Source organism: Cryptomeria japonica, chromosome 8 (assembly GCF_030272615.1).
Source record: "Cryptomeria japonica chromosome 8, Sugi_1.0, whole genome shotgun sequence".
NCBI classification, from domain to species: domain Eukaryota; kingdom Viridiplantae; phylum Streptophyta; class Pinopsida; order Cupressales; family Cupressaceae; genus Cryptomeria; species Cryptomeria japonica.
The window spans coordinates 96,415,948-96,431,647 of NC_081412.1; the positions used below are offsets into that span (position 1 = coordinate 96,415,948).

The 15,700-nt window shown below is 33.0% G+C and overlaps 1 protein-coding gene across 8 annotated transcripts; it reads right to left on the reverse strand.

Moving 5' to 3' along the window:
• Nucleotides 1-1,282: 1,282 nt before the first annotated feature.
• Nucleotides 1,283-15,146, reverse strand: LOC131031188 (protein PIN-LIKES 7). Of its 8 annotated transcripts, none has more exons than XM_057962230.1 (11): nucleotides 14,769-15,146; nucleotides 12,615-12,935; nucleotides 11,026-11,105; nucleotides 9,792-9,916; nucleotides 9,256-9,377; nucleotides 8,320-8,583; nucleotides 4,341-4,469; nucleotides 2,911-3,011; nucleotides 2,617-2,669; nucleotides 2,283-2,468; nucleotides 1,283-1,769 (listed from the first exon to the last, which is right to left on the reverse strand). In XM_057962230.1, exons 2-11 carry the CDS (start codon nucleotides 12,747-12,749, stop codon nucleotides 1,642-1,644), a joined length of 1,323 nt encoding a protein of 440 aa, XP_057818213.1. In that variant the 5' UTR covers nucleotides 12,750-12,935; nucleotides 14,769-15,146; the 3' UTR covers nucleotides 1,283-1,641. The 8 variants fall into 8 exon arrangements, with proteins under 8 accessions (XP_057818213.1, XP_057818212.1, XP_057818217.1 ...); XM_057962229.2 differs by having other exon boundaries at nucleotides 14,787-14,980; XM_057962234.2 differs by lacking the exon at nucleotides 14,769-15,146 and adding an exon at nucleotides 14,303-14,701.
• Nucleotides 15,147-15,700: the final 554 nt, after the last annotated feature.

The window sequence follows — 15,700 nt, forward strand, 5'->3', positions numbered from 1 at the left end:
CAATGATGTAAACCTTCTTTGAACATAATAGTAACCTTAACCCTAACCCTAGTCATAATCCTAACAGTAATCCTAAATCCTAACCCTAACCATAATTTTAAACCTAAACCAAACCCTAACCTTGATGCGAACCCTAATCGTAGCCCTAGCAATGATGTACCTTAAATCTAACCATAATACTAGCCTTAACCCTTACCCTATTCGTAACCATAATACTGACTGTTAAATAATGTTTTATAAGTACTATCATTAAATAAAGTCTAATATATATCTTACATTTTAGTACATGCTTTAATCTTGCAACACATATATATTTATTAAAAATAGTCTAAATGGATATATAAAATTTCATATATCTCTACATAATAATATAATAATATAATTTAATTCAAGAAAAAGATACTATATAATTATATGTTGCATTTATTTTATGTTTTTCATGTCACATCGCGTGACTGCCACTAGCATATATACCTTAAATTTTAATTTAATCCATATAAAATATGCCAAGAGATATCCTTCTCGAGGTGCCTATTTTTAATCAATTTAATAGGTGCCTCGAGAATAGGCACCTATCCTTCTCAACGTATTTTATATGGATTAAATTAAAATTTAAGGTATATATGCTAGTTTAGACTTTAATCTTTAACTTATTTTAAAATTATTTGTTATCTAGTCACAATTTATTTAGTCAAGATTTAAAATAAACTTTACCTTTAACATAGATTAATTAATTTCATTTGGTTAATATTTATCAGAATTTACTATTATTTTAGAATGTGAAAGGATTTGCATGCAAAATAAAATAAAATAGAAATTTCTTTTAAATCTAAATTTAAAAAACATAATTTTTTAAATAGAAGTTTCTTTTAAATCTAGATTTAAAAATATATTATTTTTTAGTCTTATGTTAGAATATGAAATGATTTGCATGAAAAAAAATATAAGTTCAAATTATAAGTTTTTAAAATTACTTTTAATTTAGATTTGTTTTTTTTAAATCTAGATTTAAAAGAAATTTTTTTATTTAATAAATAATAATAATAAGTTGCTTCTTAATTTGCATTTTAGCATTTAATTTATTTTTAAATTAGACTTTAGTCTTTAATTATCAATTGTCTAGTCATTAAAATTACTTAATTTTAAATTATCCATTGTCTACTCGTAATAAATAATAATAATAATAGAAAGTTGTTTTTTAATTTAAATTTTAATGTGATTGTAGTGTTACCGCTCAACTTTTATTATTAGTAACTTTTGTCACCACGTAACAAGAGGAGCATAAAAAATGATAGTTCAATTTGCAATGGTTACCAATACCATACAACTTCTTGTGAAAAAAAGAAGGTAATTTGATCAACGTGGATAACATCTTTTGGAAATCTCTGAAAATATGCTTTCAGAGCTTACTTAGTTGAGTTTACCTTTCTTCCCTGCCTGATACACAGAGATAAGCTAATCTTTCTTGCAGGCTCTCTCCCATAAGAGAGCATAGTTGAACTAAAAATATTGTTTCATGCCTTCACATTGGATAAAGAAAAGAAATCAATTCTTCTTAACATATTGCTACAGAAACAAATAATGAATCGAAAAAAAATTTAAGAACAACCTACTCTCAACTTTTGTTGAGTAATAATATTCTCAAGGGAACAAGATCCACATGAACACTGTCGACCAAAAGGTGACGGCAAAGGCTGCTACAACATATGTCCATAAAAAGATCACCGAGCACTCTTCTTCCCCCACATTGAATAATTGAGTCATTGTTCCTGCATCAATACAACATGACACTATTAGCCATTGAAACGACATTTATTTCTCATTCCATTTGTCTGTATTTTGGCTATGGTTGTCCAGTGGACCGAGCTGATAACCGAGTAATGAAATTTCTGGATTAAACCGTTAGAAAAAAATACATCGACATTTGCAATCATATTCTATGATCTTCATGATTCTGGCCTTTTTCATTCTGATGACAGATCATAGAGTATGATCCAAAATATTGATGTAAAAACTTTTACACAGTTTATCCAAAAAAATTTACTCTAGTATCAGCGACCTTGGAAACTCCATGTTGCTAACTGATAATGTTTAAATTTTATAAGCATCCTCTTGACTCTTGAGTGCCAATTCTATGGCTTAAGAACAAGTAAATGCTCTGGGCATCCAGTTTGAAATGAAATCATTAAATCTCAGCAGAAACATCATCTATGATTACCAATCTACAATGGGTGCCTTAAGATTTATCCTATATGCACTTCTTGGGGAGGCATGATACTAACCAATATTCATAGCAGGTGGAACTGTGAACTGAATCATCATTACAAAGTGATACAGTGGGTCATCTGGCAATGCCCCAAGATAGGATGCTCCTTTAACTACAAATATTCCAATCACCGGAAGTACTACATATTTCACGCAGATAATCAATACAATAGTAATAGTTTTTAGACTCGAAGACTTTAAACCTGCAAAGAGAAACCAGAAGTAAGATAACCTTTCACTTAAAATAAAAGAGAACAGAAAAGACACTCAAAGGGCATTTTCTTGTGACAAAATTGGAAGTCAATATGATTGAAACTCAAAAGTAAGATCTTTTGGACACGCGTTACACACCTTTGACTAAATTTCCTCCAAGTATAAGGATAATGGCTGGAATGGCCGCCTCTCTACAAAAACGGTCAAAACAAAATAAGAAATATAGTAATCTATCAATAAAGATTTCACAGCAAAGCTTGAATCGATGATGGAGACAGAGTAAGAAATCCTGAACGGGGCCTGATTTGCTTTTTCTTATGGCATGTTTTTCCGAACATGTCCTATCATGGACATAATTGTGCTGCTTCGTGATTTCTTAACTAAGAAAAGCATTTATTTGTATAAGATTGACAAGTAGAAAGAGATGCATACCCCAATAGAGATATGGAGTCATCAATCACTCGAAGAGGAGAGTTTTCACCAATAAATAAATTCTTTACTTGCGGGATTGCTCCAACAATAAATCCTGCTATCTGCATCAAATGACATATTAATGAATCAAGATCTGTTAGCACTTGAATATGCAAAAGAAACTTCATTTAGAAGTTTAAAACAAGATATGAAATGTTGAACAATCCTCATCAATTCCAATATACTTGAGTAAATGAAAAATGAATAAAGTCATTAAGGCAGAAGACCGTGATGCAGCACATTTGCTGCTGATGCAAAACCCTGCACCTAAAAGCAATTATATTTTGCAAGGGAGAGAAAGAAAACAGTTAAAAGAAATCAGTCGAGAAAAAAGAGATCAGCACCAATTAGAAAGCAAGCTATAGAACCCAAAGCTAAAGCTTCTTCTATATATTTTCCAATTTCTCAATAATTGCGCACATAATTAAAAAAGCTTCTGTTAACTCATACTCAACCCCTAACACTATGCAACAGTTTATTTATATGATTATAGTCTACAAGAGTTGTCCATCTATTCCTCTAAAAGATGGCCAATTTGCAATTTGTATTTCTCGTTGCAACTTTCAAATGATAACATTCAACGTGGTTTGTATCACCATGAAATGATATGGCCATATGCCTATGTATGGTTCCCTAGATTCCTGTTGTTAAACCTGTCCAAATAACTAATATATCAGCTGCTAGACCTAGACAAAGTAAACCATAAGACAATCTGTTATCATTTATCTTACTATGAGAAAAACCCCCTACATGATAGAACTAATTCTGATATAGGAGCGAACTTCTATGGCAACATACAAAAGTTGGAATTGATGACTCCACAAGAACATAAATAGAGGTTTGCAATGCCCCAAGACATAGTTTGTCCTCTTCCCAAGGTGATCAACAAAACAGTAAAACCTATCACCTGCTCATAGACAAGCTTATCACTACTCTAGTGTGACTGTAGTTAGGGAGTGAACTCTACAAGTAAAATTGATTTGGCCATATCCTAGGGATAGAATGCTATCACCAGAAGCATGCGCATGATGGAACACAGTGCACCTGATAAAATCTATACGGATCGCTATTTCAACATACCACTCTTAAGAAACACTCTTTTGAAAAACAAAACTGCTTTGGAAATAAAAATTTAGTGAGTGCTATCCCAAGTGGATGTTATATTGCAAGCCAATAGGCATAAGAGGACAAGAAAATTACAGGTTACTGAACTTCTGTTAGAGATAAATATATCCAATAAGTCATAATAAAGAGAGAAAATTTCCAAAGCTGTTCATTTGTTTTGCAGAAACTACCCCATGTTTAATCCAGTAAAATACTGGCACCTAACAGTAAAATTAAGAAGCGTGTGCTTAATACAATTTATATAGATGAGTATTTCAACAACTTACCACACCAACGGTAGGAGGCGCTTTCAACTCTTCAAGAATTAGCTGACAAGTGTCCTTTGTGTACTCTTGAACTTTTCCAAGAATGTTATGGAAATAGCTTGGCTTTTCAGGAGAGGAAAGCAATACCACCTACAAGCAAATAACATTAGCTTTTGTAAATCTCCTCGCAATATCCTCAAGACATAAATCACAAAATATTCAAAGCATATACAGATATTTGTAGTTTCTTTATGCTTATGGGATTGTGTATCATTTCAATCACAAATATTTTAAAATATGTTCCAATTCCAATGGGTACCTTCTCCTCCTAAACTAATCCAGGATACATTTTACTTGTATTTTTGGGTTAATGAATTTTTTGTTCTATTTAATACTAGATTGTATTCAATCTTATTAAATCAACAATACAGCCTTGAATCACAGCATAAAATAATCAATGCAAGACAGGGGGCACCAAGTTGGCACATATTTGGCTCTATTAGTATTTGATATGGAATGTCTCATAGTGAAAGGCTCTACAGAAAGGCTGAAAAACACATATGACAGCTATAGCCCCTTCAAGGAGACAAATTGATCAATCAGATCATAAAACACCACCCAACTCCAACATACGCCTAAATTGCCATGAGCGCCAACCCAGACCTGTTTTAGCCCATTTTTGGCCTCCATTTTCACCAATAAGTTAATTAATAATATCATACTTCATGGAAAATTTCCTTTCACAGATTCTGCTTGATTCTTGTTATAAAAGGACCAATGGGATTAAATAAGATCTGCTTCTGACATACAGAAACAAAAATCGGTCATATAATGGCTCAAGTTGGGAAGCAATTTCCTTCAAATATTCTCATTTCCCCATGCTCCAGTCCTCTTATACTTAAACCATTCGGATAAAAATTAAGATCTGTTTCTGACTTGCACCTAAAAAGATAGGTCTTCTGATGGCTTGATTTGGGAAACACCTTTTATATTTCTTCTTAACCCAAATAAGCGGCTCCTTGCTCCTAAAGATGTAATTGCACTGTTTAAGATATTTTTCATCCTTTCGTATGATTCTTTACTGTATTCGTTGCATCTTTGAGAAATTGGGTTGGTACATGTACATGTAAGGCCTGTTTGGACAGCTCTTATGAGGGTTGATCCAGTACACAATCTGAAAGTATACCCAGTTTTGATAAAATATGTTATCATCAACCTAAGGAATAATTTATTATGTTTCTGTTTCATTGCATGATGATGTTATATGACATATAAAAACTCTGTTCCCTGTCTTCCAAATAATGGACTTATGTTGTACCGTTCTAAGACTGGTTATATTATACATGTGTGATGGAGAATGAATGATGAGGATGACGAAGATGAGGCCGAGAGAATGTCCTAAGGAATAGCCATCAGTGTGCTATTACTGTGATCAATAATAGCAAAACAGCAGAGTAAATAGGATTAATAATAGATTATGCTGCAAAGACTCAAATCCTAATATTGGACATATCTAAGGTAGTTAGCTACTTTCTTTATAATGAAGGTTTTTTTATTTGATAGTTTCTATGATATCTCTATGGATATATAACCATAACCACAAGAAACTAAAAAGACAAACCAAGAGTGTTTCAGCCAAACAGATGAAGCACACAAATTACTTGGAATGTTCTAAAATTTTATCTATGTTGTATCAATTCCTACCTAGGGTGTATGACATAGAAGCATCCTTGGTTGACTGCAATCCGCATCATCCAAAAAAACAGTTAAATAAATGCTAATAAAACTTGACTTTGCCTTCAGTTCTGCCTAGTCCAATTATAGTGATTCCCACAATTCCTAGAGGCATTCATGGTCGTATTTGGGAATCCTATAGCCCCATTTAATCCCCTCATGTGTAGCTCATTTTCTATGTATCTTTTATGGGAGACAACATCTGCAGTTATTAGAAAACAACAAATAAAATAAAAAAATTGGGACAGAGTGGATGTTAGAAAGGGTTTGTCTCGTTGGAAACTAGGGGAGGCTGATTTTCGCAACAATGACTGCTAAAACATGATGGTAATAAGAAAAAGTTTTCAGTTGGACCTATGCAGCATGAAAGACAACTCCTACTTCACAAGGTAGGGATCTCAGGTTCAGAACAGTGTTGGAAGGGACGGTATTAAAACAGAGTATGCCAAGTATATATTTTTTCCTTTTAATTTTCAAAGAACAATGGCAATCTTAATAGTTTACAAAGAACAATAGGAATGAGGGTCTACTATCTGTTGTTACCAGTTGCAAACATCCATTGTACAGTAGTCAATGATAATCTGCGGTGTAGAAGTTCTTTTCTGAATGTTTGTTAGAAAATTGGAATGAAATTACTAGTCTGAAATTAATTTATGGGATTATTTCTCTCCAAATGTCCATGTGAATTATTTTGCAATATGGGTTGCATTTCAACTGGATTGAAGCTTTCACAATTTTGACTTGTAATGAGAGAATTCTCAGGCTGCAAGAATTAGGCATCCCTTAATTGGAACCCCTTCCTTGACTACATCACAGAGCCCTCTGTAGTAATCAAGGGGTTCACCTTGCGAGGATGAGGGACAGCAACCTAGTGGGATGCAAGGAAATGCACCAAAAGGCAAATTCATCTATTACACCTGACATCGTTCAGCTCAAATGTCAGAAAATGAAGTCACATGGAAGATCACTTGTTTCAAATTCCATGATAATCTTTAGCCTTGAGATCTTTTTAACATTATGTATATATCTTGTCATCAAAATTCATAAGAAATAAGCATAGCATAGATAAAGTTAAAGGAAGATAAGCAACCATACATTTCCCCTAAGAGTATGCCATGTACAAAATGCACAGACTTGTAAAGTACTCCAGTCAGTTCTAACATCTCTCCTATTTCTTTCTTTGATTAATGTTTTTGATTTATTACCAATGTTGCTTCCACACATATAACAGACCTAGATATTTACAGTTCAGATATTTTCCCTCGGATATCTCCAAGGATCTGTAACAGAAAGAAAATTGAACACTGAGCATTTGACTGGACCCAAAGTTATCAAGCTGTGGCCATACAAGATGAGACAACATTGAGCAGTCAAGAGGTGTGCCTATAATGCAAAGCATAAATACAAAAGAAATGAACTTTAAAAGAGAAGCAGAATTGGAAATTGTCAAAGCAGAAGATATCAAAGCTGCTAAATATAAAGCATATATAAACTAGCCCCTCATAAGAATTAAGTATTAAAGGTCTGCTAAGTTAAGAATGGATTAAAGCTTGACACGCATCTCCCTATTATGTATACAATCCTAAGATACATAGGAAAGTTCACACGAATCAGTGAAGGCTAAGAGAGAGAGGGAGGGAGGCGGCTTCAAATTTAAGGATATGAAGAACTCCAAAAAGATCATTTCCAAGAACTAATCTATATAAAGAGTTGTAAGGAATAGAAGGAGGATTAGCAAAAGCTTAAGTAAATAGTTGAAGGATGTGTGAGGCTTACAAAGAACTCTTCAGTCAAGAGAAATCTCAAGGGTGAAAAAGAATAACTACTTTGCCTTTCCATTCACTTTTTGCATGATCTTCATCTTGAGTTGGGTTGCATTAAATCGCTGAGAGAATAGCCCCCTGGTTGGGCCATTCAAAGTATGTGACTTTGTTAAATGCACAGAAAATAGTAGGGGATGGGGTAAAAGCATAGAAAAATTTAGTCAGGCCCACTAAATATTACTCATTAGTTTATAATAATCAAAATTTTAGACCAGTAGTTCTTGGATCTACATATTAAAAATTGTGAGGACATGCACATTACAATAGCCATTTTTTGTTTGGGTATAGTTTGATAGACATCTTACTGCAAATCTTAGGTTTTAGTTGGCTTCACTGGTGCAGCCTATGCAATAAGCTCTGCTTTTTGAACCATTAAAGAAATTTTAATTATAATGTAATACTTCAAAACCATGATATATAAAGACTCGGGTTTCCTTTTCTACCTCTTGATTGAAATCTTTGGGAATTGATGAAACCCTTATAATACTGCATGCACTCTGAGAGCGAGAAAGGGGATTTCCACCAGGACTCTGCACCTCTGGAGCTACTTGGACTGTCTTCAGAAGACCGGATTTTTCCCCTGCATTCAAATAATCAATATTTGGAACTTTCTCCTGACGTCCAGATTCTATTTGCTGTTCTTCATGAATGTGACTCGATGATCGGATAAGACTGTAGGCATAAGTCCATATGAAGATACTGCCAAGCTGTAAATCCAAACAGGAGAAAATAAAAAAGGCATTAGAAAAGATGTTGATTTTTCCTCTTCGGGATTTAAGTCCAATTGCAATTTATTTTCATGGTAATTCTGAGTATAAAATCAACAAAATGCAGAATCTGTAACATGTTTGGTTTTCCTTGCATTAGCATAAGAATATATAAACTAATAAATATATGTGAACTGGGTACGTTCATTCTTCTTTCCTAGAAAGCACAAGAATCATTGTGTACCAGGATACCAAATATGACCGTACAAGGCCAAATACCTTTTTTGTGGGTTGTATTTTAGGTTCAACAGGATTAAAAACTATTTTTCTATGTTCTTTTCATAAGAATTTTTTTAAATTTAATTATTTTTTATGTTTTATTTTTTTACTTTAGAAAGTTTTTTATAACATCTTTTAATATAGAAAATTTACAAAATACCTTTTTTATTTAAGAATACAATTATCTATCTAAATTTTGTTATAAATATAGTAAATTTTTTTATTTTGATATGAATTTCTTATGATAGTAATATGTTTAGTGTTGTTATCTTTCTAATTTTTTTAATTATTGTAAATTAATTATTTTAAATACAAAATTTAATTTTTTCTTCTTTTTGCCTTGGTTGTTACCTAACAGAAAGCTTAAGAATCAGTCTCTTGTTAGAATCGTACCGCCATAGAGAATGATGCATAAGCTATTCCATATACTCTGCAAACACTGGGTTCTCCAAAGGGGCTTCCTTTTTCTTGACACATTGCTGGAATAATAATGACAAGCAAATTACCCATGTTTCCTGCATACAAGAAGACCTCAAAAATATTAGGAAAGAGTTTACTTAGTCTAGTCCAAAAATTAATACTATGATTTTAAACTGATTAATATAATAATTCTATTTTTCATATTACATTTCAATGAAATTTGATTCAGGATTGAGTTAGAAAGAGTTGATAACTGTGCCATTTCTTATTTCATAGAAGGATGTATAAATTAAGAGATTTAAAATGAGAATATCAGGTGAAATCAATGAGCTTATAGTGGCCTTGTCCTTAACCTACTCACCCACAGATTCAATTGTTTGGCTAAGATTGCTCATTTATACCAAAAAATGTAATTATGAGATTCAATGCATATGCTAAAGCATCAAATTTCAGAATGGAAAGATGAAACTGTTCAGGTTTTCTTGGAATATGAACTGAGAATCACTTACCTGCACAACAGTTCGCAACAATTATGCCCTTCAAATACTCTGGAGGCTTGGTTATTTTCACAATAATCCATCCAAGCGTAGCTCCAAAGAGAAATGTAAGAAAAATATTGAATGGCATGTACCACCTGGAAAGAAAGGAGTAGTGTTGAATCTTTAAAAACGGAGGAAGCACAAGATAATGAGATAATCATCATTTAATTGATAATATGAACTAAAAAAAGTTAAGTCACTTCAAACTAATACAGTCCTTTGCTTTTCAGCAATGGCATCCAGCAGAATAGCAATAAGTACAAGGTTTTGCAAGAATACAGTTTTTTGTAATATTAAGAGGTGAGGCATGAGAATGTTGGAGCCTCCTCTGTGAGTACTATGTCTCTGTGGCTGTAGACATAAAACTTATTTTCTATCTTGACTCTACTTGTTAACTTCTCTGCATGCATAAATAACCTAAAGGCTTAAGTTCAATAACTTCTACTACTAACTTGTTTGTTAGGTAGCAAACTTGTTTGTTAGGTAGCAATGTATCTGCATTGTTACTGATATGCACATCTTCCATCCATCTTTAGCGTTTTCCAGTTCTATGAATATATAAAGGCCATAAGATTCCTTGTGATTGACTATAACGTATTTTACAACTAGCACAATATGATCTTTATCGCACATTTGAATCAGTTAACTTCGATATTCAAAAGGAATAAAAACCTATGTCAAACTAATTCATCAATAAGATATACATCCTTTCCTGGTAGAAAATTATTATATCCTTTGTGTAATTCGATGATCATTGATAGAAAGTTTTTTCTTAAGAAAGACCATGTAATAGCCACATATTTGCTGACCAAGGAAAAGCAAACTAAATAATTCTATGTTGACCTGAAAAACAGATTTCACGTTCAATTTTAACCAGAATGCCTTCTAAAGTCTACTGGGGCCAAAATAGCCTTTCCTGTTGCTCCCATTGTTTAAGTTGCAAATACTAATGCTAATTGAGAATTTAATAAATGCGTCAAGAAAAAATTCTCTTGTCAATGTATATTGAAGATCTTTAACAATGGTTCTTCATTTACTTGATTTTTTTCTTTACTGCCAACTTATCTGATCTGAAGCCTATATTACTATTATTACTCTAATTATAAAACATTTGTGTTTTCAATGCATTTTAATCTCACAACTAATTAGACTAAAACAGGCCCTACTAGCAATAAGCGTGATTGAAGTTGAAAATATCACATACCAGGATATGAGATCCTCAAATGTTACCGACTTTGCCAGGCTTGCAAACATAAGAGCTGGTATGAATACGATAAAGACGATCTGTCAAGTGATACCCATACAAAAGAAAAAAAATTAAGATGTAAGTAAACAATCTCCCACATATTATATGCTAGTCGTGATCTACTCTATGATTATTCTGTTAGTTCTTCTCTTCTAACTACAAGACTGGTAATCTTCATGAGCGTCTGCGTAACTACCCACTTTCCCTATCTGTAATAATATTATTTCTTTTGCATTCTATTATGTCAAGCAATGAAATAACTGAAGAGATCAAACCTCTTCATTAATAAATTTGGCTGATGCAAGTCACCAACTATGGCATTTCATATTGTCTTCAGCCATAAAGGCTTTTGCTTAAAAAGAACAATCTAAACTTTATTTGGTATTACAAGATTTTATTACGAGGATGCTAAAAGTGGAGAAGACCAAAAATATTGTCTTCAGCCATGCAGGCTTTTGCTTAAAAAGAACAATCTAAAATTTATTTGGTATTACAAGATTTTATTGCATAAGAGAATGTTTAAAGTGGAGAAGACCAAAACGGATATAGACATGGTAAACAAAAGTCACTTTCATGAATTAGTACCTTGATCAGAGGTTTTCTTAGTGATTATTATAGATCAAGGGCTCACCTACTAATAACGTTTAGCATGGGATATCTCTAAATAAAATGGTTATCAGTCTTTTGCAGCATCTACCAAAAGAACACCTGCAAGGTGAAGACTATTGTTGAGGTAAAACTTGCACCTCCTTAGTAGTGCATCCTTATTTCAAATATGTGGGCACAGGTTAGCACTACTAGTTTCGTTAAATATTTCAAATGGTCACTTGTACATCTAGAACATGCTCTTCAATTCCAAACCTATTTGCTCAGGTATGTTTAAGCAGATTTTGGTATTTGTAATTTGTTTATAGACTTGTGCCCTAGCTGCCCCATTCATATTTAATATTAAAAAGTACTGAATGGCTATCAGGTTGTGAGTAATTAAGATTCAAGTAGAGGAAAGGTCACTGTAAGGAAGTAAAAAATGTTCTTACGAATCAAATAACAATTGCATCTTCAAATGAAACCTACTGTAAGATCTGCAAATTGCATACTCCATCTTTCTCTCTAATCTTGATGGTAACTGCATAACACACTAATTGTGAATGATTCAAAATTTACTAAGGTTATTTAGTTCCTCATCCCAGCAGACATGAAGCTCAGATACAGATAGGTATGCTCTGAACATAATTTGTAACTGATAATATTTCTGCAAGTAACCCTAAAATAAATAAAAGGCCTAAAGGTTCTGATAATGACACTTTTTTAAGGAAGTTCACAAGAGATTACTATAACATCAAAACAGGGCTGTGGCTACTTCACAAAATAAAGAGCTCTGACTGATTGACAGAAACCATAGAAATAGCATAGGCATAGATACACACGAGGATCCTCTTATGAAGAAAAGTATTATCGATTGACCACAATAGTTCATGTTTGCAGCACAACTTCATTTTGATTTCTGTGTTTGGAATCTTGGAGACATAGATGTAGTAGTTCATTACCTTATTTAGGTGTCTCCGAGCATCTTCAGTGAACACATTCACATACTGAGTTGACAGGACAGCACCCAAACCACCTATCAAAAGAACCTTCACAACTGGCATACTCGCCACAACTAAAAGGTCCCAGAAGGCCATCCTGCCTTATCTTAATTTTCTGCCAATTTCAAGAAAAATATTATACAGCACTTGGAACCAAGACCTCTTTATGCGTTAGATTGCAACCTCGCATACGAATGAATTGGCATATCAGACCTTTTTTGAGGGTAGGACTCCCAAGACAAAGAAACCCTCTGAATAATTCAATACGAAAGCAAGAAAAACCTGCAGAGGTACACAATTACATGTTAACTTTGATACAGACAAAACCAACAGAGCTCAAAAGGAAAGAATGAAAGCAATTTCGCTAACATTGACAAAGGATCAAAGTAGTTTAATGAATCTCAAAGGTACATCATGTTATAAATGCAATTCTGGAGTGCTACAAAGAATCTAACAACCACAAATAATTGAATAAACCATTAAAAGCTCCAATTACAGAGCAAAAGAATCTGTCACAAACGGGGAATCCCAAATAAGGTTGCAAGCAGGGATTTACAAATCCCCATAACACAAAAAAATCCCTATAATGCAAAACAGATCAGTGAAAGGAGAGTGCTTGCCAAAATATAAATTTTATAAAGCCAAGAAAAGTAAGCTAAAAGAAGGCAGCACTTTTCTGCATCTGAGTCAGAATCCGAAGAGGGGCACTTTTCTGCATCTGAGTCAGAATCAGAAGAGGGGCCAGCATCCTTTTCAATCAACACATGGCCAGTACAGACCAAAAAAATTAAACAAACAAACTGCTAATGATAATAAGAAACAGAATTATAGCAAATCCCAGTCCTGCTTTTATACCAACACAATAAGACCTCCAAAATCTCCATTCTGTTTCACAAATTCCCCAAATAATTACACATTCCAAAATGTGAGTATCAAAGTTAAAATCCATAAAAGCATAAAAAAGCCCAAGCAGGTTTGACATTTTGTATAGCTTCTGAGATATAGATAAAAAATTTAACCCACCCTTTTTAGGGCGCCAAAAAGCAGAGGCTTTTCGGAAGATAAATCCTCAACTAGAGAACTCTGACTAGCCAGTCATGGCAGATTATCTCGACGACTGGAATTACACCTAATCACAGCTAATTACAAAAACCTTCATTCCAGCCATGCGAAAAAATAAAAGCCCAACCCAACAGTCTTACCTTTGTGTCCCAGCACAAGGAAAGTTAATGCTCTTGACCTGTTTCCCTAAACTTAAATTACTTCTAGATCTCCATTTTCCTCTTTCCCTTGTGGTCATGGGCTTCTCCACCCCACTGGAAACCCCCACCAGCAAGGGAACTTGGGCTTTTACTTTCTCATTAAACCTCGGGACTCAATTCATAAGAACATAGATAATTCCATTCCCCTATATCATAGGAGCTCCGGCAGCTAAATGTGGCATTATAAGAAAACTGCAAATCTATAATTAAGGGTAGAAATAAAGGAACTCACATGCCCACATAAAAACATATGGTGGTCTCCTTACCAAGAAAAAACTATCGCGGAATTTGCCAGAACATGTTAACAGAAAAGAAAACTTACATCCACTAAAACAACCAATTATATATTGTAAATCAGTTAAATTTAGAGCCAACCTATATACCTACATCCATTACTGTATATATCCACAAATCAAGCAAGCAACAACATGTGCGTATACACATGCCACGTTATACACGTCCTTGTTTTTTGTGTATAAATGTAGAAGTCACAGCTATACATATAAACACCAGAGAATCAGATATGCCATACTTTGGGAATCAAATCCTGCAGCAAAAGATCACATTTCACTCTGAAAATAATAGATAAACAATTTACTCCTTTTCAAACATCATGCTTTAGGATTAACAATGCAGAGGTTTCTTTTCCCCCTTTTCCTAATTCTTTACAGTTGAAATTTCCAAATAAAGAAATCACACTAATTCTTCGCAGCCCACATCAGATACTCAAAATATTCCTTGAACATAACAGAAAAACTAACCCAGACTGCATGAATCCATTGTCATTCATAAAAATGCTAGAACTTAACAAATTTGTTTTGCAGACACTCAATAAGGATGAGAAAAAACAAACCTGCAGTTCAAAGGATACCTGAAAAACAGGATAATGGGGAGCTAAATATAGCAGAGAAGGAATTGGGGAGGCATTGCTGTAAAAATTATAGCAGTGATATCCTTATGTAGCGGTGGAGTAGACAAAATTGTGTACAATCATCTTCCTCGTCATCAACTTGCAGGAGACGAGGAAGAATCCAAGTTGAATATGTCCTCTGTTTTACCCCACCAGGACTTCGATTTGTGACATATCAGCGTGGATTCTTTACTGAGTTTTATCATTTTTTACTACAAAAGTTGCATGTGATTTATGTAAATTTGCAGCAGAAACTTCCACAGAATTCTCCCGTCCAGACAATTATTTTACTCCCTGGGTAATTCGTAGGTCCGAGAAATACCTACATTTCAACCAATTATGTTTTGGGCATTTTGGTATATACGAAAGAATTCTTTTTCGTACATATTTAATTTTTTAATTTTAATAAAATAAAAGATTTATCTATCACTTTACGCATGTGATGAGTACTGATGGAGTTGTACTCTAAATTGACCAATTGAAAGCAATTTAATATGATTGGTATAATAGAGCATCAAATTATTAATAATTAAAAAATAATAAGAGAAATAAATTCGTTTATGGCAAAAAGTCTGATTTGTCTAGTCTTTTATATAAGTTTAATAAGAGAAATAAATTCATTTGTGGCATAGGCTCTGGAATTTTTGATATATCTAGTCATTTATATAAATTTATGTGGGATAAGTATACTATTTGATTATATTATTTTATTTTAGAGGAAAAATATTTTTTAAATATTGATCTAATAAAAATTATATTTATTAAATAGTGTTTAATTTGAAATATGTTGTATTTGTTTTTATTTTATATAAGTAAATTTATTTATTTATTTATTTATTAATCAAATTTAAATAGAATTTTATTTTTTATTTTTT